The following is a 27,475-nucleotide window of genomic DNA, read 5'->3' as shown; positions in this document are numbered from 1 at the left end:
CCTTAGTAAAGTGAATTAAATATAGCTCAATATTACACTTAATTAGCAACAATGGTTGAAATGCATTGGAATTGAAATATGACTACATAGGAGTGGTCTTGATGATTACAGATGGTAAACGGACCCAATTGAGTGACTTACTAAAAATAGACACTCCCTCCAAAAATCTTGGAGCCCAAACCTGAAGCCGAAAAATAACATCTAAAAGCATCACGTCTCCTCTAAACCATCTGAGTTCACTAGTAACATCATAATTAACCCTCTGAACAAGCTCACACAAACCCAGAAAGTCAGTGACAGCTGCACTGCTACAGAACTTGAAAATGGGGACATTACACATAATTCACATGTCACTAATTTAACCCACTTCTAACTTTTCCAAGTCCGAGCTCTATTACTATTCCCTCCGCATTTAAAAATACAATGACTTAAAAGTTCCAAGTGTTATTGCTTAAAAAATTTATTACCTTATCCATTTTGTCTTTCCTTGCTACAACGGGCAGATCTTGGAGATTTGAGTTTGGTACAAGCAACATGGTTTTATTCAAGTGAGGAGGTGAGATTGACTATAAGTAACATGATTTTGTTTGTTAAGTGACTAGGTAAAAGAGAAAAACCTTCCCATGCATCAGATCATCTCGCCAGTAACCTTGAAACATATCCCCACTAGAGTAGTAAAATGCACCAGTGCCACATCTCTTGCCATGCTTCCAAATTCCATCATAAAAGCTTCCATCCTTGTAACTAAGACGGCCCTGTGAGCAAAAAGACAATAATTGTATATTGAGATATCTAAATTTTAAGCAAAAGCTTGCACAAATTTGGCATTGTAATTTAAAATAATAAAAAACATACACAGTTACATTGCATTCTAGAATTTCAGCAAATATCTAGCAAAGACGAAGAAATTAGAATCAATCTTCAATGCATAAATTTGGCATTAAAATTTAAAATAATAATAAATATACATACTTACATTGTGTTTTCAAATTTGAGCAAACATTTAGCAAAGAAAAAATCAAAATTCTTCCATGCAAACACAGATGTAAGGTACTGCAGATAATCCATTATAAATAAATGAAAGTTTATACCTTTCCTTCAGGAAGACCACCTTGACAACGGCCCCTGTATATTCCTTCTCTGTATTGCATCTCAACAATTGGACTCCATTTCCTCTTTAAACCTCTTTCTGTTTCCTGGAGATCCACAGTTTCATTCAGTAAAAACTGAATTGTCAATGTGAGTTAAAGTTTCCTAAACTCACATTTTAATTCAATAAATATTGAATTTTCAATTCAAGCAGTTGCATAAGCTTAACATGTACCACCATGTTGCAGAAAACAAAAATTCCAAAATTACTGTTTGTTACAACCATACATGTACAAAGGATGTGATGTATAAACACGTAATCATCTAGCAACATTTCTAGGGCATCCATGGAACATAAGACTGTACAGGATACCATGTTTTAGCACAAAAAAGGTGTTAGTAAATGCACCTATCCTTTTAAGCCACAACAATGGGAAGCAAGAAGATTGAACAGCTTATTATTACCCATTGCAAGTAATGAGGAGATCATCTTGATAGGTTTAGCTTTGAGGTTCTCAATTTGAAAACAGCATGAAATACCTTTCGATCAATGAAGTATTGACAAAATCATGGTCAATTTCAAACAGAAGACAAATTTACTATAGAAGACATTGAGAGAAGTAAGCTCTAAATTTTTTTTAAATTAGCTCTTTTTATGCTCTTGAATGATCATTCTCCAATTATTTTCAAGCCATATTATTTGATTCTACATACCATACTGTCACATTCATTTACATGCCTAAGATATAGTGTTCCATATAATCTTTTCTCCTCCATCTATCTTATATGCAACCTATGGGTGAATCACAGTTAAATTTGACCATACCATGCAACATGGAAACAATAAATCAGCAAACTATTTAAATAATAAAATTGGAATTCTGCATGACGGAAAGAACCACTCAGCTTATTCTTAGGTGAAAAAAATAATTAGAGTTGTTGCTCTACAATTCTGAAACGAAAATGCAGAGTCCATTTTGTGCACCCACCATTTCCAAGCATACAAAGAACAGAACATGAACCTATTACACAGTGCAATAGAATCTGCTTCATTCTGAAAACTATTTGAATTGCAATTATCTGCACAATCTATTACACAAATATACAAGTTCAGAACACATTAAAGGTAAAAAATAGAACATAGTACATAACATCACCACTTACAGACCAGCATTGAGGCTGCCCTGTCAGAAAGTGATCCCTGTTTCCTGTAATCCTCAGTATCATTGCCCAACACCATTGCTGAAGCAGCATGGTAAATATCCATCATAGCGCTCAGTCCTGCACCAGCTAAACCATTCCAAGGAGACAGACCTGCATCTTGGGCAATTTTACTTTCGCTATCATCTATCTGCATTCCTTGCGCAGCTTGATGGTTTCCATTTTTCTCATTAACAAGTTTCACACCTATTGGAAGTCTCCAATCATCTACTTTTGATTTCTTCTGTAAATCACCTTGCATGTGAGCCCATGCCTCTGCTACAGAGAGGTCCAACTCTTCATTCCAGCAAACTAATCCTTCCTTATCCATTAATTGTGCTGCATGTACAGATCCGTCAGCATGACCTACTACAAATTCAGTATCATGACTGTTAATACTAGAGTTCTTATCCAACATAGGCAACTCCCAATTACTTTTACCAGGAGCATCTTCCTTCCAATGCCCTAGTCCTTTATCAATGTATTGGGAATCTGATGATTCATCTATATTTATAGCTCTTTCATTTTGCGTAATGCTAGAAAATGCATTTCCCTTCACATTACCTTCCATATCATTTGAAAATGAATCCTTCAAACAATTTTGAGTAAAGATAGAATTTCTGGTAGTTGATGATGATAGTTGATGCTGCTTAGTTTGATTGTTGGCTGCAATATTTGTATTTGGATTTTCATCATGATTTATATGACTAGATTCATTATTAGAGCATTTTCCTTGAGCTGAATCAAGATCAGGAACATCTTCTCCCATCAAATTGTGTGTTACCTGAGATGATTTTAAGAAGTTAAACCGTTGGTCCATTTTTACCACATCTTGATTGTCAGACACACAATTTATCTGTTTTGTAGCAGTATGATTGTCAGCTCCACCATTTACCCCTGAAGAACTATGAATACTCACTCTCTCAGCAGACTTTGTATTTATGCAAGGTAGCTGGGGCTTAAATCCACTGTTTTTATTCTCACTGCAATTAGAAAATGCTTTGGATTCATCTTGATAATCTGTACTGAAGGAAAGATCATCAGTCTGTGTTTCCAGAGTATCATTCTTCAAAGCTGTTTGCCTCATTGACAGAGTCTCTTCCAACCAGGAAGATTCTTTAGGCAATACAGTTTCTTGACTATCAGTAGTTTTGGAGCTCAGGCCACCCCATAATTGTGCAAACGGAAAAGGAATTCTCAATGATAATTGAGACCAAAAATTTAGATTTGGAGTTGCCTCAGGACTCGGAACCCTGTACATGACATCAAAGTCAGTAGGAGATTCTAAAGAAAAGTTAATCCGTAAACTCAAACTATAGATGACATTTATGGGCATGAATATTTGAGCTGTTAGTTATAGTGTTAAAGACAGATTTAGCTAGGTAAACAGGCATAATCTCATTTCAAAGCAAATTCAAAGTAGACATATTGTATAAGGCAATCTTCAGTACCCAAGCAATGTTACACAGGATAATCTGTGTACTCAAGGCTTGTCAGATTGCAAAGTTCTATCAGTAAATATATTTTGAAAAAATGGAGTTCGAGATCATACAAGTTGTGGTGAAGACAAGCCTAGGTTACCAATCCTATTACTAGTTCAAGTTCAGGTTTGACAGTTCTGTTCATGGATTGAACGAAAAAAAAATTAAGGTTGGGTTTGTTTTGGATTCATTCGCATAAAAACATAAAAAATTATAAATATACACAGATTTTTAGCAGTAAGTTAAGAATACCACATAACATCGTATAATGAACAAAACCACCATAAGAAACTAAACACTAGTAAGTCAATTAGTCAAACTTGAATGCCATATAATTGATATTAAAACTAAAAATGTCAACAATAAGCGATCATTGATAAGGCTTCAGCATCATGTGGGTCTTCAAAAATATCATCACCATAAATATTAGATGATGTAAGTCATAGTAATAAGCATATAAGATGTACCACAAATAGTGCCACTAGCATTCACATACTTGCTCTTCCTCAACATCTACTAAGTTGGGAAATGGAAACATTCAAGTCAATATACTCTTGCTAGATATCTCACTTCCTCATGTCCTCTTAATTATAGCCAATTTGTTTGTGTAAAACAAAACACAAGTTGAAATGCATGTACATTAAATCCTCTATCTTTCTTGAGTGCAGTTGGTTTTGATCTAACAAGTGGATGGAGGATTAGGTGCTCTAATTCCAATAAAAATACAAACAAACTGTAGTGTCCCCACTTTGAAATATAATTTAATAATAAATGATAATAATACAATTAAGATACAATAGAATAAAAATAAAATAATAAACATATAAAAGAATATAATTAAAATTTGATTAAAGTTAATGAATGATCAGAAGGCATGAAATGATAAGTTGTGACTCCCTCAAACGTGAGATATGAAAGGAGAAGAGAACCTCATTTGAGGGGGGAAGAATTTGGAAAATGAGAAGTGCAGATCTGATTTAAATAAGAAATCCAGATCTGATTGTGAAGGTTGTGTCCCTTTCAAAGGGCAGAAATAATGAAGAGTTGCACTCTTTCAAAGGGTGTGTCTCTTGCCAAAGGGCATACATGATGAAGAGGTGTGACCTCTCCTTCACATTGAGAGATATAAAGGAAAGGAATCAAAAGCATACAGTGATATCACCATGGATCACATCAGATCAGATCTGTTATTAAGTTACAGGCAGTAACATCCTTGTTCTTGGTTGTATGCATGGGGATGTGTTTAATAAGTATGCTTGATATATGAAGCTCGATAATGTTCTTATGCAGAATTAATAGTAATATTAATATGGACTGCAATATGTATGACAGTCATACTTAATTTCATATATATATTCATCATACATAAAAAATTAATACACTTATAGTCTAAATCATGTTATTATTGTCAGTATTTAAGAAGATGGGAATGAAATGTTCGAAAGAGGGGCAATCTAAATCCAAGCCATCAGTTAAGTCCCAAGATAGGGTGGGGATCAGCGAGCCATAAGCCTTGAGGGTATAGATCCAAGATAGGTAGGGGCTTGGATCTGTAAAATTTGAGGGAACCTATTGTATTTGGTCTCTAAGCGCTTTGGTAACATACATAAACCCTTCTCCCTTAAAACTGAAGTAGTAGCAGGGTCTGATATCTATATTAAGAACTGTGAATAATGAAATTAATCATCTAATGAGGAAAATAAATAAGCACTAGTTAATAACTAATTGAAAAATATCAATCAATTTTAGTATATTGAAATAGATCAAGGAGGGGACATTACAAATGGTATTAGAGCTATGATCTTGCCATCCTGCAGGCTAAAGTTGAATCAATGAATCATTCTAGTCAAGGAAAAAGAATCTAACAATATGTGTATTCACATTTATGCTCCGTGTTTGTAGATATCCATGTGCATGCTTCGTGTTTTCAAGTGTATGTTCCATGTTTGTACAAGTGTATACTTTGTGTATGCTCGGTTTCTTCATGTATTCATATGTATACTTCGTGTTTTCACATGCATGCTAAATACTATCTGTAATTGTAATATCCCTTGGCTACTCTGACCCTGTTTTGCTTATATGAACACCAAGGAATATTGTCAAACATTTGGCATACAATGTTTGAAGCCTCTGTAGTGAATTCTTTCTTTGTCTTCTTTGGGTTTGTAGGCTGCAAATGAAGTTATGGAAAGCTTCTAACAATGCAAAGTTGTTATAGAAATGATATACTAGCTGTTTTAGACCTTTCCACACATATGTAATGACTGAAATTAACTAGTACAGCTAGTTGACATTAAGACAAACACTTGTCATGCATCCCAAAGTACACCTACAGCCATTAGGCATTTAAGCAAACAATTGGCATGAAAGCTAAATGGCTGATCAATGTTGAATGTGGAATATGCAAATTATATCTCCATTAAACATATGCAACCTCCAAATATTTCATGATATAATCATAATAGAAAATGATGCAATGAAGTAATGATTTTCTAATACAATGACCATAGATAGAAAACCTGGTATTTCAATGGCTGCCTTGGTATATTGGTTTGATTCTCTTCATATGCAAATCCCTTGTCAAATATATATAGCTGTTCAACCTTTCTAAATCCCCTTCTATAGAACTCCAACTGCTGTAGCGCACTGTTCACGGCACTGTAGCACACTGTTCACAGCACTGTTCATGCGCACTGTTCACGGCACTGTTCATGTGCACTGTAGCAGCAAGAACAAACTTGCAATCTGCTCTTAAAACCCTGAATAATTTGTTGATAATTTCTCCCAACAAGAATGATATAACTCCATGTGCCAAAGAAGGACGATTCACAACCAATTATAAATGTTTTCCAACAATAAACTTCAAACCCTTGTAGAAAAATTCACCAATTTGCACAAATGAAAGAACTGAAGTATTCTTTCCCACAATTGCAATAATTCAGGTGTTATTTCACACCTTCAAAATTACTATCAATAGGAAGTTTTCGTTTCCTATGATCAAAGAAGAAAATTGCGAAAGCCCTAGGCTCCACAATAAAAATCAATCAAAATACTATTTATCAACTGGATGCCGAGAATGAACTCCTGCCTTTCCTTTTATTCTTTCCTTAAGAGAGCTCAAACACCTTCCTGGCCAATGTGGGATAAAAGATTTATTCCCACATTAAATTATTCACTTAACGCACTTTATTATATTAAAGTGACTTTATTATTATAAAGTTACTTTAGAACTTTATAATAATATTAAAATATTAAATAAATCACTTAAGTCACTTAAACTTTAATATCTCTTGATGTACTTGTCTGATTGCTAAGCCGTCTGAGCCAGGAGTCGACTCTCCCTGTTCTCCATGTGATTGGATGCCTGTCTAAAAATAGAAACCCTGAATAGTGACTTACTATAAATAGTAAGTATGTGGAACTGAGTCTAGAAATAGCTGCAAAGGCCCAATCAAGGTCGACACTGCCAATAAGCTCTGCTCAGATGTCTTTCTATTAATAGGAACCCTGACTCTCCCAAAATAGTAACTTACTATAAATAGTAAGTGTGCCAATCTGAGTCAAAAAACTTGTGCAAAGGCCAAAACCTGAATCCAGCTGAAGAGTAATGTCTCAAATCACCAAGTAACTGCCACACGAGGCCCTCTATCAATAATTATTAGCCTACGAGGGTCAAATGATAGGCTAATTCTTACAAACTCTGATGCTCGCAAAATGGGGACATCACAGTAATCCTCTTATGGGAGAGGGCTTGAAGAGTAAGAGAAGGGTCATGAGGGGCTCGTAAGTAACCTAAAAGAAGGTACTTACAATTAAGGAGTCAAGTAACCCCTTACGTCTTCTCCCCGATCCTGCAAGAGGAAATGCATAAAGATTGATTGTATAAAACCCATGTTTTGTTGTGGGCTTGAGATACAACAGTGAGGTTGCGAGGGGCTCGTAAGTGACCTTGAAGTGAGTCCTTCAATTGAAGAGTCATGTAACCGGGTTACATTCTCCCCCCAACTTCACAAGATGGCAAGTGCTTTAAGGAAGATGAGGCCTTGATGGGACTGAGTAAAAGCCTCCGAGTTGAGCACCCTTGGGCTTAGTGTAGAAACAGTTCCAACCAATCCCATCTCGTCTCTTCCTCCCAAAACCCTAACATGCTTGTATTATGTATAATGTAGTTGCTTAATCCTTACAATGGGACATGTATATATGCATATTTGCATGTATGGTTCATAATGTAATTACAGGTTATCCTTACAAATCTTCACTCATCTAAGCACAAGGTTTCAAAGTCAACAACCCTCATGACAAAATTTAAGAATGCTTGTGGGCAAGCATTTTCCAAGAGGGGGAGACTATGATGTCCCCAAACAAGACTCCGTATATTTGATAGAGGAAGACATATAAATCGGTAACCATCGATAAGACCAGCATTAACTAGTGCCGCACATCGATAACATAGACAAAAGCAGTGATCCATTATTCCAGCGATTCAAAAAGAAATGAGACTAACGGGGGAACACTGGTCAACATTCTCTAAGGAACCACAATTCTCTTAATCAGCAATAAGTGAAGGATCCAGATAAAGGAGCAGCGACTTGTACAAAGATTAGTATTTACTCAAAATGCATCGATTCAATGAAATTATTGTGTAGCGACTTCAAAGGTTCGTTAATAATCAAATAATCATAAGCCACGATCTGTTATGGGAGACTCAGGTGTGAGGTGACTAAAATAAAGATAGCATATGACAATTCATGTATACACAGCAATCCAAGTGAAGTGGCTCGTGGGTTATGAATTCTTTGACTAACTTTTGTGGCTGTGATTACATTAATCAAGTTAGTAAGTAATCAACTGTGCAAATAAATAAACAATCGTTCATGGAAAGGTATGAGTCAATGAAGAATCACGAATTTAGAGTCTGATTAGTTTGTCAAAACAGAAATGGAACAATGCAGCTCTACATACCCATGACTCCTCGTCGCATATAAAAGAGACTTCAATCTCACTTCATTCAGGGGGAATTATGGTAGAAGGGAGTAAGAAGGAAAAGAAAGGCTGCGTACATGAGGAGGAGATTATAAAAGATAAAGTGATCAGTCCTTGCTAATCAAGAGGTGTAATTCAAGTTAATTCGCAAAAGATAAGACAATCTTTCAAAGGATGCAAACAAACTCATATGCTGGCCAATCGTCCAAAATAGAAAGCAAACAATGTATCAGAAGAATCGACTCTCTATGAAGAATTATTTGCAGTGATTGAGAAGTGATTACATCAGCATGGTTTTGATGATTTATATAACTCGCCGACTTCATTAAGAATAAGACAGCAACTCTCTTAATAAAAGGAAGTAAGGAACGGTTGAATAAGGAAGTGCTGGAGATTTCCAAAAAGGGGCACTCAGATTAGAACTGTGAAGGATGCATATCTAAATAAAAGAGTATGAGCTTGAAAAGGATTACCTCCATATATGAAATGGCATAAGGAAGAATTTATTTAATTATTTTATATTCTCATTGGGGAAGGCTCAATGAGCAGCAAGGAATTATTCTCTTATTTATTTATTTACTCATATCTGGAATATGTGGTGGAATGAACAATACAATATATGTAAAATATACACCAGTCCGAAGACTAAACTGTAAAAAGATCCTATGCAGATTTGTGATAGAAGTGGCGGTGTGTGAAAAGAGAAGAATGGTGAGTATAAAAGGATCTAATTATAATATCATATCAGTAGGATAGAAGTTGTGGAAGACATATATCATGAAGAGCAAGGTTTAAAGAAAATAATTTCCTAATGTAATTAATTAAGAAAGATCTGTTGGAGTCATGACCATTCACATGGTTGTATCTTTTGAAGAGGTGCATCCTACCACGAAGGGTGGGAAGTATGGAAATAAAGAATATATCTAGTAGAGTGGGCTATTCGAAGAAGATAGTTGGAATACATACACCCTGAGGACTTGTGACCAGGTCTATGGCAGTTTCAAAGGTGATTTGAAGAATTTCATTTTGAAGAGAATTGAGTGGCAGACTTATAGTCATTTCATAGCAATGGAAGATCAAGTTGAAAAGGAGAACTATAGCATAAGTTATGAAGAAACTATCTTATTATGACTGTAGTCTGAAGGTTCAGTTAAGCAGCAGCACTGTATAACATTGAGGAATATATCTCAAGTATACAGATCAGAGAAAGTTATCAAGATAAATCCTATCCTTTGAACTATTCTTAAACTTTTAAGTTAAATATCATAATAAAATGTCTTCAGTTTGGGTAAATTTTGTATTACAGTTCTCATGTTAAGTTGGAATTGATGTTTCAAGATTAAATTAAGGAAATTCCCAAAAGGGGACATTACAATCATTCACCAATAGCCAATATGGTGACAGGCAATATGGCGATATAATGGACCAACAATAGAAGAACTGGAGGTAACCGAAACTAGAGAAGACGACTACATGACAAAAGAAGAATTGACGCAAGAATTGGTGTACTTGTGGGAAATATTCGTCAACTTGTATGTTTGAAGGTAGGCTCTCCAACAAGAGCTCCCTGAGAGCACCACCCGAGATAACATGACAATGAGCAGCGAAGTTGACCATCTTCTCTGAAAACTACTGAATTTGTTGGCATGTAATTTTATCACCCTTCAAGTCCTAAGGAAAGAAATGGACCGAGAAAATCGTAGGCAACAAATACTACAATTGTACGAGATAAGGAACTAAAGGGAGGAAGAGGAACGTGACACAAGTAGACGTCGTACCTCTGACAATTAATGCCCTCATGGCCAAACAAAGACCGAACATGTACTACAAGAGGTCAAGAAGAGAGAGATGGATCAATGCGTAGATCTCTTTGGCTAAGAGAACAAAGTGAACGACGATAACGATTGTGGAGAAATCGAGGAATCAGAAAGCCCACCGAGAAGTAAAAGTAGAAGTGTCAATAGTAGACGTAGTCAAGAGAAATAGAAACCATCCGGCGAGGAAGGCACACATCGTATGAGGAGTGAGTGGGAGGAGATTGCCTACACCTACCACTCCCCGACGAAGCAAACAAAGACCTTGCTGACCAAACAAGCAACCTATCCGTACAGTCAATATTAGACGAAGAGGATGAAGAAGAAAACTTTGGGACCAAGTCTGCAAAGAGTAATCTTCTGTACAGTCTGTACAAGATGAAGAGGACGAAGGAAACTTTGAGAACGAGGTTGTCAAGATAATTGAGAACAATCTATACCGCATTGAGACCTATCCATATCGGAAGAACCAAGAATAGGGAGAATTCAGCCAAAGACCTTGGGGAAGAGAGAGTCCAGGCAGGATGAGGAAGGTGACCAAGGTGCAAGGGATGCTAAGAGTGGATGTGTAGAGGAGTCGTATATGGTCGTGAGTGCAACTGAAGCACCAGAATATCAAGAGAAAAAAAAAAATCCAACTAGGTCTGTGGCACAGGGTACATACCGAGTGTTTACTCCCAAATGGAATAGCTTTAACTTACAGGAAATAATAAAATATAGAACATGACAGAACTAATAGCAAAAGATATTCAACACATGATATGGCCAAAATGGTATTCCTTTATTCATTGGTGTAATGTTTGTACATCATCACTATCCCCCTATTCTCGATACAACAACAATATAAATAGTACCAGACGATTGTTTAAGATTGCCAACCGTCGGCAACTAACACAACTCTCAGGAACTAATTACACTGCCACTATTAACAAAACATAAAAAAAGTATTATTTATTACTAGCGACATGTTTGCCATCTACATCAGCCCCCCCCCAAAAAAGAAGTCTTCCAAACCACAAAACAAAAACAAGGCTTATTCTACACAACTATTGAGAGGTAGGAAGGTGAGAAAACGTCCCTGGAGTAGGTAAGGACGCCAAAAGTTGCTGGCAAAGGTGTTGTACTCGCTCCATGCAAAGTCGCAGGTCCCGCTCTACAACAAGCTAACACTCTCGAGCCATCTTTACCATATATACTACCTCCATAATATCCTTCTCTTTCCATTCTAGTTGTGTCGTAACTGCGACCATGCGTTCCATCATCTTAGCCAACTCAATATCTCGTTTTGCTACGAGTGCTTTATGTCGCTCCACCTCCTCCTCCAAGACCACTTGCAGTCATTGTTTTGTTTTCGTCAGCTTCTCTTGGAGTGCCAACTCCCCCTGTATTGCTACAAGCTTCTCCAGGGCAGCTACCTTTTCTGCCTCAACCTCTTTGGCCGAGTGTATTGCCCTCTGCATCTAGTAAAATGTCTCCCTAAAGGAGATCTCCATGCCCTACAAGGTGATCAAGAGTTCGCCTTGACCCTTAGTCTAAACCCAACACCAAGTCTCCAGCATCTTTGAAGTCTTCGTGGCTAGCTCTCCACGGCACGTAAAGTGTCATGCAAACTCCTCCTCACAGCCACCCCTCATAAAAGCGAGGAGCCTCTTAGCTTCCAATATAGAACCAATCCCTACCTAGCTTTGCAACCCTCAATGAACGAGGCAATATCATCTAAATCTGCCAGAAATCTACGTACGAATACGAGGGCATCCTGTGGGTCAACTTTTGAAACCCGAATATAGCTCTCAATGTGAGTCTCCTCCCTCCAATTGGATTCCCCCTTGGTTTCCCCCAACTGTGTGCTTTTGTCCTCAAGGTTTATGACCGTTTGCTCTCTCAGAACTGATGACTTGAGAATCCCTTCTTCCTTCCTGCCAACCTGCTCTAAATGCAACTCCTGTAAATTTTAAAAAATCAGATTTATACAGCAAACTTGTATCAGATTTATATGAATATATCAATCAATGTATAGATTATATTAATCTATTTGAATTACTGCTGAATAATTACAAACTTTCATTTGTCATACACATATATATTCATGCACTGTGTATTAGTAATAACAACTGTTGTATATATCTTTGAATATAAACTTGAACTGCTGTGTATATTTTATATTAATCTGAATCTGTCGATCTGCTATTGTAGTTCAGTCTGTGTATATATAAGTGCTTGACTAAAGACTATAATCAAATTCTTGTATGGAATAGTTCAGGAACTGATTAAATGAATTCTGATCTGAGAATAATCCAATCTGTATGTGCTTGATCCTTTATTAGTCCGTTCAAAATATTCGATCTTTGTTACTTCAATCTGCACATAAGATCAATGTTTGTTGTGAGAGAAGAGTCTGAAGGTTTATATATTATCGAGATAGTAATTCTGCGTATTCTTTTCTTATATTCTATCCATCACTTTTCAATGTAACTCGAATCATACTTATGTATGATATCGGGTTACCTTTTATAAGATCGTGTCCTTTTTCCAAAAGACACAACCAAACCGATTCATAATAGAATCGTGTTTATGCACAGAGCGATTCAATTATGATCGGTTATTCAAAATAGATAAGATAATAGTTAGTAACCATTAATTAACTAATTTCTAGATATATAAATTAAACAAATTCAATTTGGATAATCAATTAGATAAATGCGATTACGAATTAAATAAATAAACAATTTTATTTACTAAGATAAAAAACTAATCTAAACAAGAAAAATATATAAGAATAAAGTAATTATAAATTACAAATGTCAAAGGCCGATTAGGCCAATTTGACATTTTTTTTATCTACATAAGATAATTTAGGAATTAACAATTCCATCTCCATCTATTATGCCCTTCCACCCCTCAGTTGTAACTCCTCAAGATGGGTGTTGTTAACTGATCGTGATGAGGGTGGTGGCAATGTGTTGGGTGCCACAACAAAAGTACCTAGCCAACTATCTAGCACAACATCAACCTCTCGGCCTGGCGTAGTAGGTACACTCATGGTCTCTCCTGGCACAGTCCATGTACTGGAAGTGACAATATGCTAGCAACTGGTATGGCAGCTGAAACTGAGGTGGTAACTGTAGCAACTAGTACAGTGGCCAAGCTACTACCAACTCATACGATACTAGTTCAAAGGGGTTTGTTTTGCCACACAATAGCCACAGGGGTGGCCTCCTACAATCCTTTCAATGTTGCAATCTATATGACCAGTCTAGGTGAGACCAGGTGTGTCGTTGGGGACAACCTGGTTGGTGCGAAAGTGATGGTATGGCCTGAACCTCTAAGTGTAGTAGGAACCTTTGACAGCTACACCACTCCTTCAACTAAGTCATCTCCCCACAGTCAAGTCATCCCTCTCGGCTGATATATCCTCCACTGCCTCCATTTTTAAGGCTGAATTTCCCTTTCGTCCTCATGTATGGCAACCTGGAATGAATTATCTTCGCTCTCACTCTCTGTGGATGAAATATCCACCGTGTCTTCCTCCTTTTTGCCCGGGCTTCCCTCATCCTTAATGCCTTCCTCTTTGGCACTTGGCTCCATATCCTACAGTTCATGTCATCTCTTCTTCCTAGGCTAAGCCTCGTCAACTGCGAGTGTATCAAAGTGCATCCAATAGAACATTGCGGGCTTATTTGGTTCCACTCGGCTGAGGGGTTAGAACCCACCCCCATCTATCTGCTGGTACCTCTATGTGTAGCGCCTCTACAAAAACCTCAATGGCATGAAGGCACATGTAGAATGTCTTGTGCTCGAGAGTAAAGAATTCTTTGATTCTCTTGAAAAAGCAGAGACGACCAACCGTAGATGGTGTTGTTCATGATCCCATTCATTAGTTGAATCATTCAAACTGCATTATCTGAGGCTCTACTAGCCCCGGTGAGCCGACTCTTTATTAGGTCCAGGATGCATCTCCATTTTGCAATACCAATATAACTCTTCTTCACTCCTCGGCTATTGTGACTACTCGATAACCCTTCCCATTGTTCGGCAATCAAATCACTTTTGCATACCAACTGGAGCAATCTATCTTTTTCCTCTTTCTTCATTTTGTGGGAGGGTTTGGCCACCTTGTATCCCTTTGATGGGATATCGAACACCTTAGTGAACTCTCTTGGGCCATAAAATACTATAACCCTGCTTCCCTGAAATTCTATGACTGACCTATTGGAGTGTCGATCATATCCTGCAACCAAAGTCCACAACACTGGCTCGTATTCTTTCAAATTGAGCATAGGCATTTGAATTAGCTTGTCTACTTCATCTTTTCTCAGTGATACCATAAATGGATGGTCGTCAAGAGCCTCGTGCCACCATGTGCGGCATTCAATACCGCTTACACTCTCAAACGTGAGGTTCTCTACTGTGACTCAATCATCCTTCTGAATGTGTGGCCCAAGTGTCTTGCTCTTGTTGATGTTGGCTCCCATGACTCGTTGATGTGATGTCTGACCGTGACCGTTATCTTTTCCCCTTTTATTCCCTATTAGTTCATTATGATAATTGTTGCCTCTAGTCACCCGACCATGGTTACACAAACTTGTCCTTAGCATGACCTCATTTCATTTGCCATAATACTCAAAATCTCCTCCCATGTTTCGTATGACACAATCCTTACTGCACCTTGTTGGTTGAAAACTTTGTACACCTAGGAAGATGTGCAAAATTGTGGTTTCAGCCACAATGTGTGAGACATACTCTCCTAATTTCAAAGGGAAGGCTCCCCCTTTGTTTTCTACTTCAACAATTCAAAAATAAACTCTATCTTGTTCTCTTTTTTCAGAAAAGACACTTATTCTTTTCTCTTCTTTCAGAAAAGAATCATAGCTAGAAGCACAAATGATTAATGAAGTAAACTAAATAAAGAAGCTCAAGTCTTCAACTATCTACTGTCCTATCAACCTTTTTAGATGATTTTCTGGTAACCAAGCACAGTATGTAGCAACTCAAAGTTTAACTACATGATGCACCTCTTATGCACAAACATAGAAAATAAAGGCAGCACAAATTGCAATGACTGCTCTGAAACCCGAAATTGCACAGAAAGCTAGGAAAATGAAGGCCAAAACTCACCAAAACTTGGACAACAATGGCAAAGACACCCCCTGATGATTTGATACTAACAAATGTGAGTTTTGCACCTCGTAAAACGTGACTTGGAGACAAAAATGACACATTTTGAGCAAAAATTCGTAAGGGTTATCACATTTTTTAAAATTCAAAAATGAGGACAACACACCTGTATGGTCTTCTTCTCATCCGTATGATGTTCACTCTTCTTCACATCCATACAATGCTTAATTTTCCTTCTGCGTACGGTCTTTCGTTCTTCAATAAGGCCTATGTATGTACGACCTACTTCTTACCTACGTATGGATTAACGGCCTCTGTCCGTACGACCTACTTCTTACCTACATACAAAATGTTGTTCCCATATGAACTGCTTTACTCTCTTGTACAAATGACTCCTTTGGTGTACGGATCTCATGCGATGTACAGAGATTGATCTCTCCCTTCCTGAGTGCGAACCCTATACGGTGTACAAATATCTTCTTTCTATGCACTAGTTTCGTATGGTGTACAAGTGTGGTCCTCCATACTGTGTCATGTCCCCTTTCTAGAGTGGACATTGGAGACGGAGGAGTTGGCCTATCATTGGAGTCTCGTAGGCTAGCAGAGGTTGATTGGGACTCATTCAGTGCATATAGTGATTGGATTTTGGCTTTATAGGCAATTTGGAGCCAGTTTGGAGCAGTTCCTAGATTTTAGGGGGTATCCCTAAATTTTAGGAGGTCGTGACAGTTGCCAGTCGTGAGGTTATTCATGACCTTTTAGATGGTTTCAGTTTCAGGAGATTTGGGTGTGTTTCCTAGTTTCTAGGAGCATCCCTAGATTTTAGGGATGAGACTGCCAGTTGATCCATGATTTCCGACTTCAGTCACAGACAGGTGGCAAATTCCATTTCAGGTTTTTGGAGTCATTTGAGCCTTCTACAGCTATTTGGGATATATTTTTAATATATTTAAATATTTCTTAAGTTAGCGTTTAATTATTTAAATAAGGCTATGTTTATAGCCATTTTGGAGTGATAAGGGGTTTTTGGCCTCATCTGGATGCGTATCCCTTGGTGTGATAGCTCGTTGGAAAGGTCTTGGACTTTTCTAAATATTTCTCTTTTGACTCAGATCCTTTCGGTGAACGGATTTCTTTATATTTGAAAAAAGGTCATTTTCTATGCACTTGACAACTTAAAATGAGAAATATAACATTTTAACCCTAAACGCCCCATTGAGTCACTTTTAGGGTTTGAGCTTAGTGGGAAGGTGTTATAAGGAAGTTGAGACCTAATTCTTATTATCTTTTACACATTTTACATCTTGGATTTGAGATTTGGCTCTGGAAGAGCTTTTCAGCATCTGGGACGCCAACCCCAATGCCTTGCCTGTTTGGGACGTAGCCCCCAATACAGTGGTTTGGATTTGTTTGCAGCTATTAGCATCTTGGAGATTGTACGGCATTCTTTCTGGAGGTTCAACAATTCTGACAGAGTTCAGCGTGGGGTTTGGGGTTTCTAACCAGTTGGGTGTACTTGGCAGCCGTACGGCTGTACCTGGCAGCCACTTTCCTTCCCACGTGCAGCACTTGGAGGGCTGGAATCTTGCCACAACTTCATTCCTAGTTATGTTACTCTTTCAGCATCCAGGTTGGAATTATTCCTGATTGTAATCTTCCTGAAATTATTGGAAATCTTCATCTGGTCAAATATTTGATTTTATATTCAGAAATCTGCCTTGAATCGAATTTGTTTTGGCTGTATATGAACTTCATTTTCAGTACTTTGTTCATGTACTTGTACTTCATTATTTACTTGTTGAAAAATCATCAAAATACAAAAAGAATTCAACCCTTCTGCAACTTCTGTCTATTTCTGAAAGAAAATATTAATAAGCAGGAAAAATCAATTTAAATAAATAAAAATTACAGCAGATTGGTAAAAGAGATCCATCAGGGATCTTTCATACTGGTTCCGTATAGCGTATTGTTGTGACCATTTCACACATCGCCCCATTAGGATGGGGACCCCCTCTTTTTTCTTAGGTTTTGCTTTTTCCTTAGCTGGGTTTTCTCTCTGCTTGCTAGATTTGGAGTGAGTGAGTGGTCGGCTGGGCTGGGTAGATTAGGGTTTCTCTCCAAGAGCTCCTCCTAGGGTTTCTTTCAAAGCTGAGTAAAGTCTGGATTTGGGAGGTCATAGGTTGTCTTCCTTGAACCCTAAGGTTGTCGCAAGAGGTGTTTTACCTTTCAGAGGAATGAAGATGGATAGATTGGGTGAAAGAAATGGTAGGTCTCAGGTCAGGGTAGGTCTGGAAGGATGGTTTTCTTGTCAAAGTCTTGTTTTCTTCCAGGTCAGAGCCTATTAAGCAGAGTCAGTGGCCAAGGGGAGATTCAAGAGGCGATTTCAGGAATTGATGAGCAAATTCACTTGATGATGATTGAAGGAGTTTTGAAAAGTTATATCCAAGGCAAGGAAAGAAGGTTTGAGGTGTAAAATGAGCCAAAACCATGATTTCCGCTCCTGACCCTTCCAAAGGGTCCAGGGAGAAATTCATATTTCTCTGCTCTATCCCTTTGTCTTGACCAAGTTCGAAACTTCTACTGCACGGTGTTGGAGACAGGAATGCATTTTTGCCTTAGGAAGAAGGTTTGAAGGGACTGAATGATGGAAGTTAGCCTGGAAGAGGAAATTCGCTCCAGACCCTTCCAAAGGGTCCAGAGCGAAATCCTCACCTGACCCTCAATTTTGGCTTAAGACATGGAGAATGAAAATTTTTGAGCTAAGTGAATGGCAAGATGACATAAGGGAGATAAGGAGAGGCGACTTTAACCAAGTTTGAAGTATGTTGAGTAGGAAAGAGGTGTGAAATCAACCCAAAATAAGAATTTCGCTCCTGACCCTTCCAAAGGGTCCAGAGCGAAATTTCAAGTAGACACCTTTTTTTCTCCTGGTTTGCTCAAGAAGTCTTGTGGTCAAGGTTTTTTCTTGCCTACGAAGTGATTGAAAACATTAAATGATGAAGATTTTGACCTAATGCATGGATTTCGCTCCTAACCCTTCCAAAGGGTCTAGAGTGAAATCTACCTTTTCTCCAATTTGCTTAAGGATATGACCAATTGTAGACTTTTGAGGCATAATTGAGAGGGTTTGATGCACGTTTGCCTTAGAGAGGAGGTTTTAGACCCTGGGATGATTAAAATCAACCCAAAAGGAGAATTTCGCTCCTGACCCTTCGAAAGGGTCCAGAGCGAAATCTTCCATTTTGCCTTCCTTTGGTCTTAAAAACCCAGTTTGACCTTGCCTAGACCCAGTTGGTGTTAAGATATAGCCCTCGTGAATCTAACTGATGGTAAATCGGTTATTATCTGGAGAGTGATATATTAACAGAGCATACAGTTTGGAAATTAAACATAAACAAACTAATTGTTATGAACGGTTGCCTCCGTAGGGACATGTCCATACGTGGCAACTGCCACGTATGGACATGTCCCTACGTAGGCAACCTTTCCTCTTGTATTTAAACCGGATTCAATGATGGAGACGATCAATAACTCACGGCAATCAATCTTCCAGAATCGCTGTCATTATTCTTCGATCCATATTTCACAACATGGTATCAGAGCCAACATATTAAGAGAATAAATTAGACAGCCATATTACTCATAAGCATTTATCGGAAGTAAATAACAAATCAACGCAGAGGCTATATACGCAGAGGATATATCCGACTAAGAAAATATTCAAAATGTCAAGTAATATGAGAGTGGAAGATAGACTCGAAGGAGCCTCCAACTTCATTTCCTGGAAGATACGAATCATTGCCATTCTTGAAGAGCTAGAATTAGAGTCTTACATAGAAGAAAATCTAGACATGCCAAATGATGAACCAGAGAAATCTACCTGGAAAAGGCGTAATAATAAAGCAAAGAAAATAATTATTGACTCAGTCAAAGATCATATTCTTCCATCTATAGCCAGACTGCCTAAAGCATATGAAGTATTTAAAACCATTAAAAATACATATGAAGTTAACAATGCGAGTAGAATGTTAACCTTGAAACAACAACTTTTAAACATAAAGATGAATAAAGATGATACAATATCTACATACTTTTCAAGGATATCTGAAGTAAAAGACCAATTACAAACTATTGGAAATGAGGTAGATGATCAAGAAATCTCTCTCATAGCCCTAAGAGGATTACCAATTTCATGGGAATCCTACATTCAATGTATTAGCAGAACACCCCCCTTACCCAAATTTGAACAACTTAAGAATGAGTGCATTCAAGAGGAATCTCGACTAATCTCAAGAGGATTAGGGACAAATAAAGAAAGAGAAATCCAAGCACTTAATACAAATACCTTCAACAAAAATAAAAAGTTCTCCAAACGGAAGAGAGGAAATAAAAACCATCGGAAAAGAGATATGTCTAAAATTCAATGTTACAAATGCAACAAATATGGGCACACTCACAGGAATTGTCCAAAAAGGAAGAAAACACAAGCTACTCTAGCCGAAGTCAAAGGAGAAAACTCACTTTTCTTCTTAGCCCTATCAAGCGAAATAAATACAAATAAAAACACTTGGATCGTAGACAGTGGAGCATCAAGGCGTATAACTGGATTCAGAAATCAGTTTGAAACACTTAATGAGCACTCAAGTGAAGAGGTTACTATTGGAGATAACTCCACATATCCTGTGAAAGGAATTGGGACCTGTACTATCAAACTAAGAAATGGAGTATCTCTACAATTAAAGGATGTTTTGTTTGTACTTGGAATAAAAAGAAATCTAGTCTCAATCTCAGGCCTAGCTGATCAAGGATATCGGGTTACCTTCAATGAAGATAAGTTCTACTCTGGCCTAAAAATACAAATATCAAAAATGTCATAACAGTAGGTTCAAGAGATGGTAGCCTATACAAACTATGCAGTGATCAAAAGGAAGCACTAAATCTTGAAGTTTCAAATAATAATGAATTATGGCACAGAAGATTAGGACACCTAAGATATAGTGCTCTATCCAACATAAAGAAGATTACTTCAGGACTGCCCCAACTAAAATCTAAACACACAAGCATTTGCAAAGGATGTGCCTTGGGAAAGAATGTGAAAGTTTCTTTTCCCTCAAGTGAGCACAAATCAAAAATTATTTTAGAACTAATTCACTCAGACCTATGCGGTCCCATGTCAACACCATCCCTAACTGGATCCTTATACTACATAATCTTTGTTGACGACTACTCTCGAAAAACATGGATATATTTTCTAAAGTGCAAAGACTCAAATGAAGTACTATCTAAGTTCAAAGAATTCAAGGCACTAGTAGAAAACCAGTCAAGGAAGAAAATTAAGGTGTTAAGATCCAACAATGGGGGAGAATATACATCTGACAACTTCAAAGACTTTTGTAATTCTGTTGGGATTAAGAGGGAGTATACTGTACCATATAATCCACAACAGAATGGAGTAGCAGAAAGAAAGAACAGAACCATAATTGAAGTAGCAAAAGCCATGATGCATGACCAAAACTTACACACTTCATTCTGGGCAGAAGCTCCAAATACAGCAGTCTACATTCAAAACAGATGTCCACACTCAGTTCTAGAAAACATAACTCCTGAAGAAGCTTTTATAGGGAACAAACCAGAGTTAAGTCATTTAAGGATATTTGGCTGTCCCGTATATATACATGTTCCTAAAGAAAAGAGGACAAAACTAGAACCATCCGGAAAAAGAGGTATCTTCATTGGCTATAGTGAAAATACTAAAGGATGTCGCATTTACATTCCAGGGAAAAAATCTGTTGAGATAAGTAGAGATGTAAAGTTTGAAGAAAACACTACACTCAAAGAACCTGAGGATGATAACATTACTAAAGAAGAAGAAGATCACATAACTGAGATTGAGAGGGAGAATATCATACAAAATTCCAAACCTTCAGACACTGAGAGGGAGGACATCATAAGAGCTTCTGAACCTCTTGTTGATGAAAATATTGAAACACTCAATAACAAGAAAAGACCTCTATGGGCAAGGAAAATGATTGAAGAGAATAATGTAGAACCAAATGAAATTTCCAAAGAAAATAAGAGAACAAGAACTCTAAAATGTTATGCTGCACTTCTAACCGAACTCACAAATTCTAAACCAACAAATGTCAGAGAAGCCTTATCAAAACAGGCTTGGAAAGATGCTATGGTTGAAAAATATCAATCTATACTAAAGAATGATGTTTGGGATATAGTGCCTAGACCAAAAGACAAATCAGTTGTCTCATCCAAGTGGTTATTCAAGATCAAATATGCATCTGATGGCAGCATTGAAAAACATAAAGCTCACTTTGTGGCCAGGGGATTCTCTCAAAAACCAAGAATTGATTATGAAGAGACATTTGCCCCAGTTGCCCGGTATACGTGAGTAAGAACAATCATTGCAATTGCAACATCCAAAGGATGGAAAATTCACCAAATGGACGTAAAGACTGCCTTCCTAAATGGTTCAATTGAAGAAGAAGTATATATAGAACAACCAGAAGGATTCACCATACGTGATAAAAATTGCTATGTTTATAAATTAAAGAAAGCTCTCTATGGGTTAAAACAAGTACCTAGGGCCTGGTATGCAAGGATAGACAACTATCTCTCCAAACTAGGGTACTCCAAGAACCTAGCAGATCCCAACATCTACTTCAAGGCTTCAAATGGCAATATGATTATACTGGTCCTTTACGTGGATGATCTTTTGATAACAGGAGAGGATAATCTCATTGAGAAATGTAAGCAAGATCTGGCAGCAGAATTTGATATGAAGGATCTAGAATTCGATATGAAGGATCTAGGGCTTCTACATTATTTTCTGGGATTAGAAGTATGGCAAAAGAAAAACTACATCTTCCTAAATCAAGGAAAGTACACCACAGATATTCTAACTAGATTTGGGATGATGGAGTGTAAGCCATTAGCTACACCAATGGAAACTAATTTGCACAAGCTGAAAATTGAGGCAGAAGATTCAAAACCTACAGATCCCACACTCTACAGACAAATCGTCGGTTCACTCATGTATTTGGTAAATACTCGTCCTGATATCTGCTATGCTACAAATGTATTAAGCCACTTCATGTGTGAACCTAAGAAGATACATCTAATGGCTGCTAAACACATTCTAAGATATTTACGAGGCACAATCGGACTTGGCTTAAAGTATGAAAATGTTGAGATTCAACTTGAAGGATATTCTGATTCTGATTGGGCCGGAAGTACCACTGACCGGAAAAGTACTACAGGGTGTTGCTTCAGTCTTGGTTCTGCTATGATATCTTGGTTCAGCAGAAAACAATCAACAGTTGCACAAAGCTCCACCGAAGCAGAATATATGGCAGCCTCCATGGGAGCTCGTGAAGCGGTATGGCTAAGAAAGTTATTATTTGGATTATTTGGAAAAACTTAAACTTTGAATTCAACAATAATTCACTGTGATAATCAGAGCTGTATCAAGCTCTCAATAAATCCAGTTTTTCACAATCGATCCAAACATATTGAGATCCCTTATCACTACATAAGAGATATGGTAAATCGAAACGTCATAAAACTAGTGTACATCAGTACTGAAGAACAAAATGCTGATATCTTCACCAAGACACTTGCAAGATTGAAGATAGAATACTTCAGAAGTAAACTTGGTATGACTAGATTATAATTGAGATTATTAGGATGAAATTCCTACCATGTGTAATTTGTTTATGAATAAATAAATAAAATGTATATTGCAATATTCTAACTGTGTTCAAGAAGATGACGATCTTCTTATGTTTAAGGTTACTATTTCAAAGTGACGATCTTGACAATAGTTGACCAAGTGTCAAGATTGACTACATTAAGTTGTTGCCCCGGACTGTGTCGGATATCTTGATCCTAAAGTATGTGATCATCTCATGATTGACTTCTTAAGTGATTGTCCCGAACTGAGCCGAATATCATGATATTGAGTTTATTGTCATGACAAGACTATATTAAATGTTGTCCTGAATTGTGTCGGAAGTCATGACAGAATATTCTCCCAAGAAAATTACTTAGATCCACTCTTGCTAAGAGGGAGTGTTAAGATATAGCCCTCGTGAATCTAACTGATGGTAAATCGGTTATTATCTAGAGAGTGATATATTAACAGAGCAATTAAACATAAACAAACTAGTTGTTATGAACGGTTGCCTACGTAGGGACATGTCCATACGTGGCAGTTGCCACGTATGGACATGTCCCTACGTAGGCAACCTTTCCTCTTGTATTTAAACCGGATTCAATGATGGAGACGATCAATAACTCACAGCAATCAGTCTTCCAGAATCGCTGTCATTATTCTTCGATCCATATTTCACAACAGTTGGATGATGGATTGTCTGGATTGCGATAGAAGGAAGTTGAATTGATCAAGCTTGGAGGAGAATGAGATGAAAGGAAGTGAGAAACTAGCCAAGAGTGAGGATTTCGCTCTTGACCCTTCCGAAGGGTCCAGAGCAAAAATCCTTGAAGACCTCAATTTCTTCCTTGTCTAGGCCAAATTCTTAGTTTCTAAGGCATGTTTGGAGGTGTTTTTGAATGTTCTAGCCTTACGGAGTGAGTAAAGGTGGAAAAGATGAAAGATTCTAGCCTAAAGAGTGAATTTCGCTCCTGACCCTGCCAAAGGGTCCAGAGCGAAATTCTTGAAAACACTCATTTTTCTCTTAGCCAAAGTCAAGATCTTGGTGGAGATGCAAGAAGAACGATCTATGTTTGCCTCCCAAACAAGATTAGAGTTGGAAAAATCAAGAATCAAGCTCAAAACATGATTTTTGCTCCTGACCCTTCCAAAGGGTCCAGAGCGAAAATCCTTATAGCTCTTATTTTCTTCCTTGTTTTGGCTAGGCGTTGGCATGATGGAGGATGAATTGGTATGTTCTTGCCTTGAGAGGGAGTTGGATGATGTGAAAGATGAAGATTTTAGCCTAGAAGGTGAATTTCGCTCCTGACCCTTCCAAAGGGTCCAGAGCGAAATTCATTATAAACCTCATTTGCTCCATTGTTTGGGCTTCAAACCTTGTTCCTTAGGTGGAGAATGATCTATGTTTGCCTCCCAAAGAAGATTGAAGTTGGAAAAATGAGCAATCAAGCCCAAATCATGATTTTTGCTCCTGACCCTTCCAAAGGGTCCAGAGCGAAAATCTACCTAGAACTCATTTCCTTCTTCATTTGACCAAATTTTGATATCCAAGGCATGTTGAAAGGAAGAATGGACATGTTTTGCCTTTGGGAATGTTTGAAAGCGTTGAGGAGTGAGGGTTTTAGCCTAGAAAGTGAATTTCGCTCCTGACCCTTCCAAAGGGTCCAGAGCGAAATTCCTTACAAACCTATTTTTTTAACCTTGCTTGGGCTTAAAACTTTGTTCCTTGGGTGAGAGGCGATGAAATTTATCTTGTAAGGAAGAATGAGATTGAAAAGATGAAGAATCAAGTAAAGAATGATAAATTCGCTCCTGACCCTTCCGAAGGGTCCAGAGCGAATTTTCTCAAAAAAACCACCTTTTTTCCCAATTTTCTGCCAAGCCTAGTGCAGACTAAGGTGAATTCAAGGAGAAGTCCTTAGGAATGACTTCAAATTGCCAATGATTATCAAATTTCAAGGAATTGAGCCAAATAGTGAATTTCGCTCCTGACCCTTCCAAAGGGTCCAGAGCGAAATTCCTAAAATCACTTATTTTCCTTGCAAAATCAAGTCAAACTTGGGTTTTTATAGCTTGGATGAGTGAGGAGAAGTGTTTTCTTGCCTTTTGAGGTTGATTCAAGTTGAAAGGATGGAGGAAGAAGACTAAAAAGTGATTTTCGCTCCTGACCCTTCCAAAGGGTCCAGAGCGAAAACCCTAAAAACCACCTTTTTCTCCAAAATTTGAGTGAAGTCAAGCCTAGACAAGGGTGAGAGAAGCCATTTGGATTGCCTTGGAAGACTCTTGATCACCAAAAATGCAAATTTTGAGCTAAAACTTGAAAATCGCTCCTGACCCTTAAAAAGGGTCCAGAGCGAAATTTTGGATAGGTCCTGTCCCTGGCTAGGTTTTTGAGCGAATTTTCCTTTTTAGGCCTTGTGAAGATCAAACAAATGTTGCCAAGTTGAGAAGTGGATTCAAAATGAGGGAGTCTAGATGAGTTGAACTGAAGGAGATTGAAAATTAAGCCTAAAAGGTGAATTTCGCTCCTGACCCTTCCAAAGGGTCCAGAGCGAAATTCACAAAATGTCATGTTTTCCTCCAGGATGGTGTCGAGCCAAGTCAGTGATCACGTGGATTTGCCTTAGAGATTGCCTTAGAGAAGATTGTCAATGAAACAAAGGTGAGTTTTTTACCTAAAGAAGGAATTTCGCTCCTGACCCTTCCAAAGGCTCCAGAGCGAAATTCTCATCATCACCTAATTTGCCCATGTTAGAAGTTAAAGAATTGAATCCCTAGGCTTTGTTGAGCTCAAACTAGCATATGCTCACCTTTGAGAGGATTTCGGAGTGAAAAAATGAGGCAATTAAGACAAAATCAAGAAAATCACTCCTAACCCTTCCAAAGGGTCCAGGGCGAAATCCTTGGAGATGCCTATTCTTCACCTTATTTGGGCTAGACAAAGACATGATGACAAGATCAAGGTTGTGAAGGTGATATAATGGCAAATCAAGGTTGTGAAGGTGTTGGTAGATGGAGTAAATGAACCTAGGTTAGAAGTTCAAATAAGCCTCCTTGGAGTAATTTGAGCCTTCCTCATGCTTTGAACATTCTAGTGCTTATGGAGAATGTGCCTTCATCAAACCTTGATCAAACTTTGGCATCCACTAAGCTTACATATATCTCCCCCATTAAATCACTAATTAAACCTCATTTATGAAAATAAAAGAAATTCGCATGAGCTAAAGCACTTGTAAAAATGAATTAATTAATTTTTTTCAAGCCTTAAAATCAAAATCCACACTTTGGCACTCAAAGCATTTTATTTTTTCTTTATTACCAAGTCGGCCAGCTTGTAAAGGGGTTTTTATTTTATTTATTTATATATTAATCAAGTCGGCCTATTAGCAAAATGAGGTGAGCGCCCTATAAAGGAAAGGTTTGTTTTGATTTTTTTTAAATAATTCATTCATTCTTTCTTATGCGAATTGGAGAGCAGAACTAGAAGTGCGAATTCCAGCTGGTTGAAGGCGAATTTCCAGATTTTGAAGGAAGCTTGAAGGCTGATTGAAGGTTGAAGCTATCAAAGGGAAGGACCTGAAATTCAAATCAAAGACCTTTACCCAGCAAATTCTCATTTTCCTTTATCCATTTTTTCAAGGTTGATAGCTAAAATAAAGGAGGAGGTATGTATAATCAGATTTTGAAAGCTTATTGAAGATTTAATTTAATTTTCCATATCAATCCTTCGTAAGGTTAAGTCTTTCACAATCTGATTTAATTCATAAATAATATCAATTTGAAAATTCATGATTCTAAGGATTTATCACATTATTTTCAAATTGTAATCTTTTTATTTCCTTGAAAGGTCTCAAATCTCCTATTTTAAGATATCATGCTCAAACCTGTTGACGTGTATTTTATACACAATCATACACAGAATAAAATACCAATAGGCATCTTATCCTCTCTTGAGAAAATAGTCTCTAACTGCTGAAGATTCGCGTAAAGGATCAGTTAGGTAGACTCCAAGGTTCTTTTAGTAGGGTCTCTACGTGTGGACAAGCTTCCAGCGGTATGATGTGATTTGCTGTTTCCTCCAAGGGGCCTTACGTATTCCGAAAGTTCAA

At 37.6% G+C, this 27,475-nt stretch overlaps 1 protein-coding gene across 5 annotated transcripts in view; it reads right to left on the bottom strand.

Annotated features, from left to right (window-relative positions):
• LOC131051352 (protein ACCUMULATION AND REPLICATION OF CHLOROPLASTS 3, chloroplastic) overlaps positions 1 to 27,475 on the bottom strand; it is a 190,711-nt gene that overhangs the window by 60,386 nt on the left and 102,850 nt on the right. For 4 of the 5 annotated variants that reach the window (XM_057985827.2, XM_057985829.2, XM_057985830.2 and 1 more), the window contains 3 exons: positions 2,258 to 3,542; positions 1,092 to 1,196; positions 618 to 755 (listed from right to left, as the gene is read on the bottom strand). In XM_057985827.2, coding sequence (XP_057841810.2) covers positions 618 to 755; positions 1,092 to 1,196; positions 2,258 to 3,542 — 1,528 coding nt within the window. Of the gene's footprint in view, positions 1 to 617; positions 756 to 1,091; positions 1,197 to 2,253; positions 3,543 to 27,475 lie in introns of those variants that run through there. The other variant, XM_057985831.2, reaches the window with a different exon arrangement.

This window comes from Cryptomeria japonica, chromosome 11 (genome assembly GCF_030272615.1).
Source record: "Cryptomeria japonica chromosome 11, Sugi_1.0, whole genome shotgun sequence".
Lineage (NCBI taxonomy): Eukaryota > Viridiplantae > Streptophyta > Pinopsida > Cupressales > Cupressaceae > Cryptomeria > Cryptomeria japonica.
Note: the sequence above shows the minus strand (reverse complement) of the source record. Positions and strands in the feature narration are given on the sequence as shown.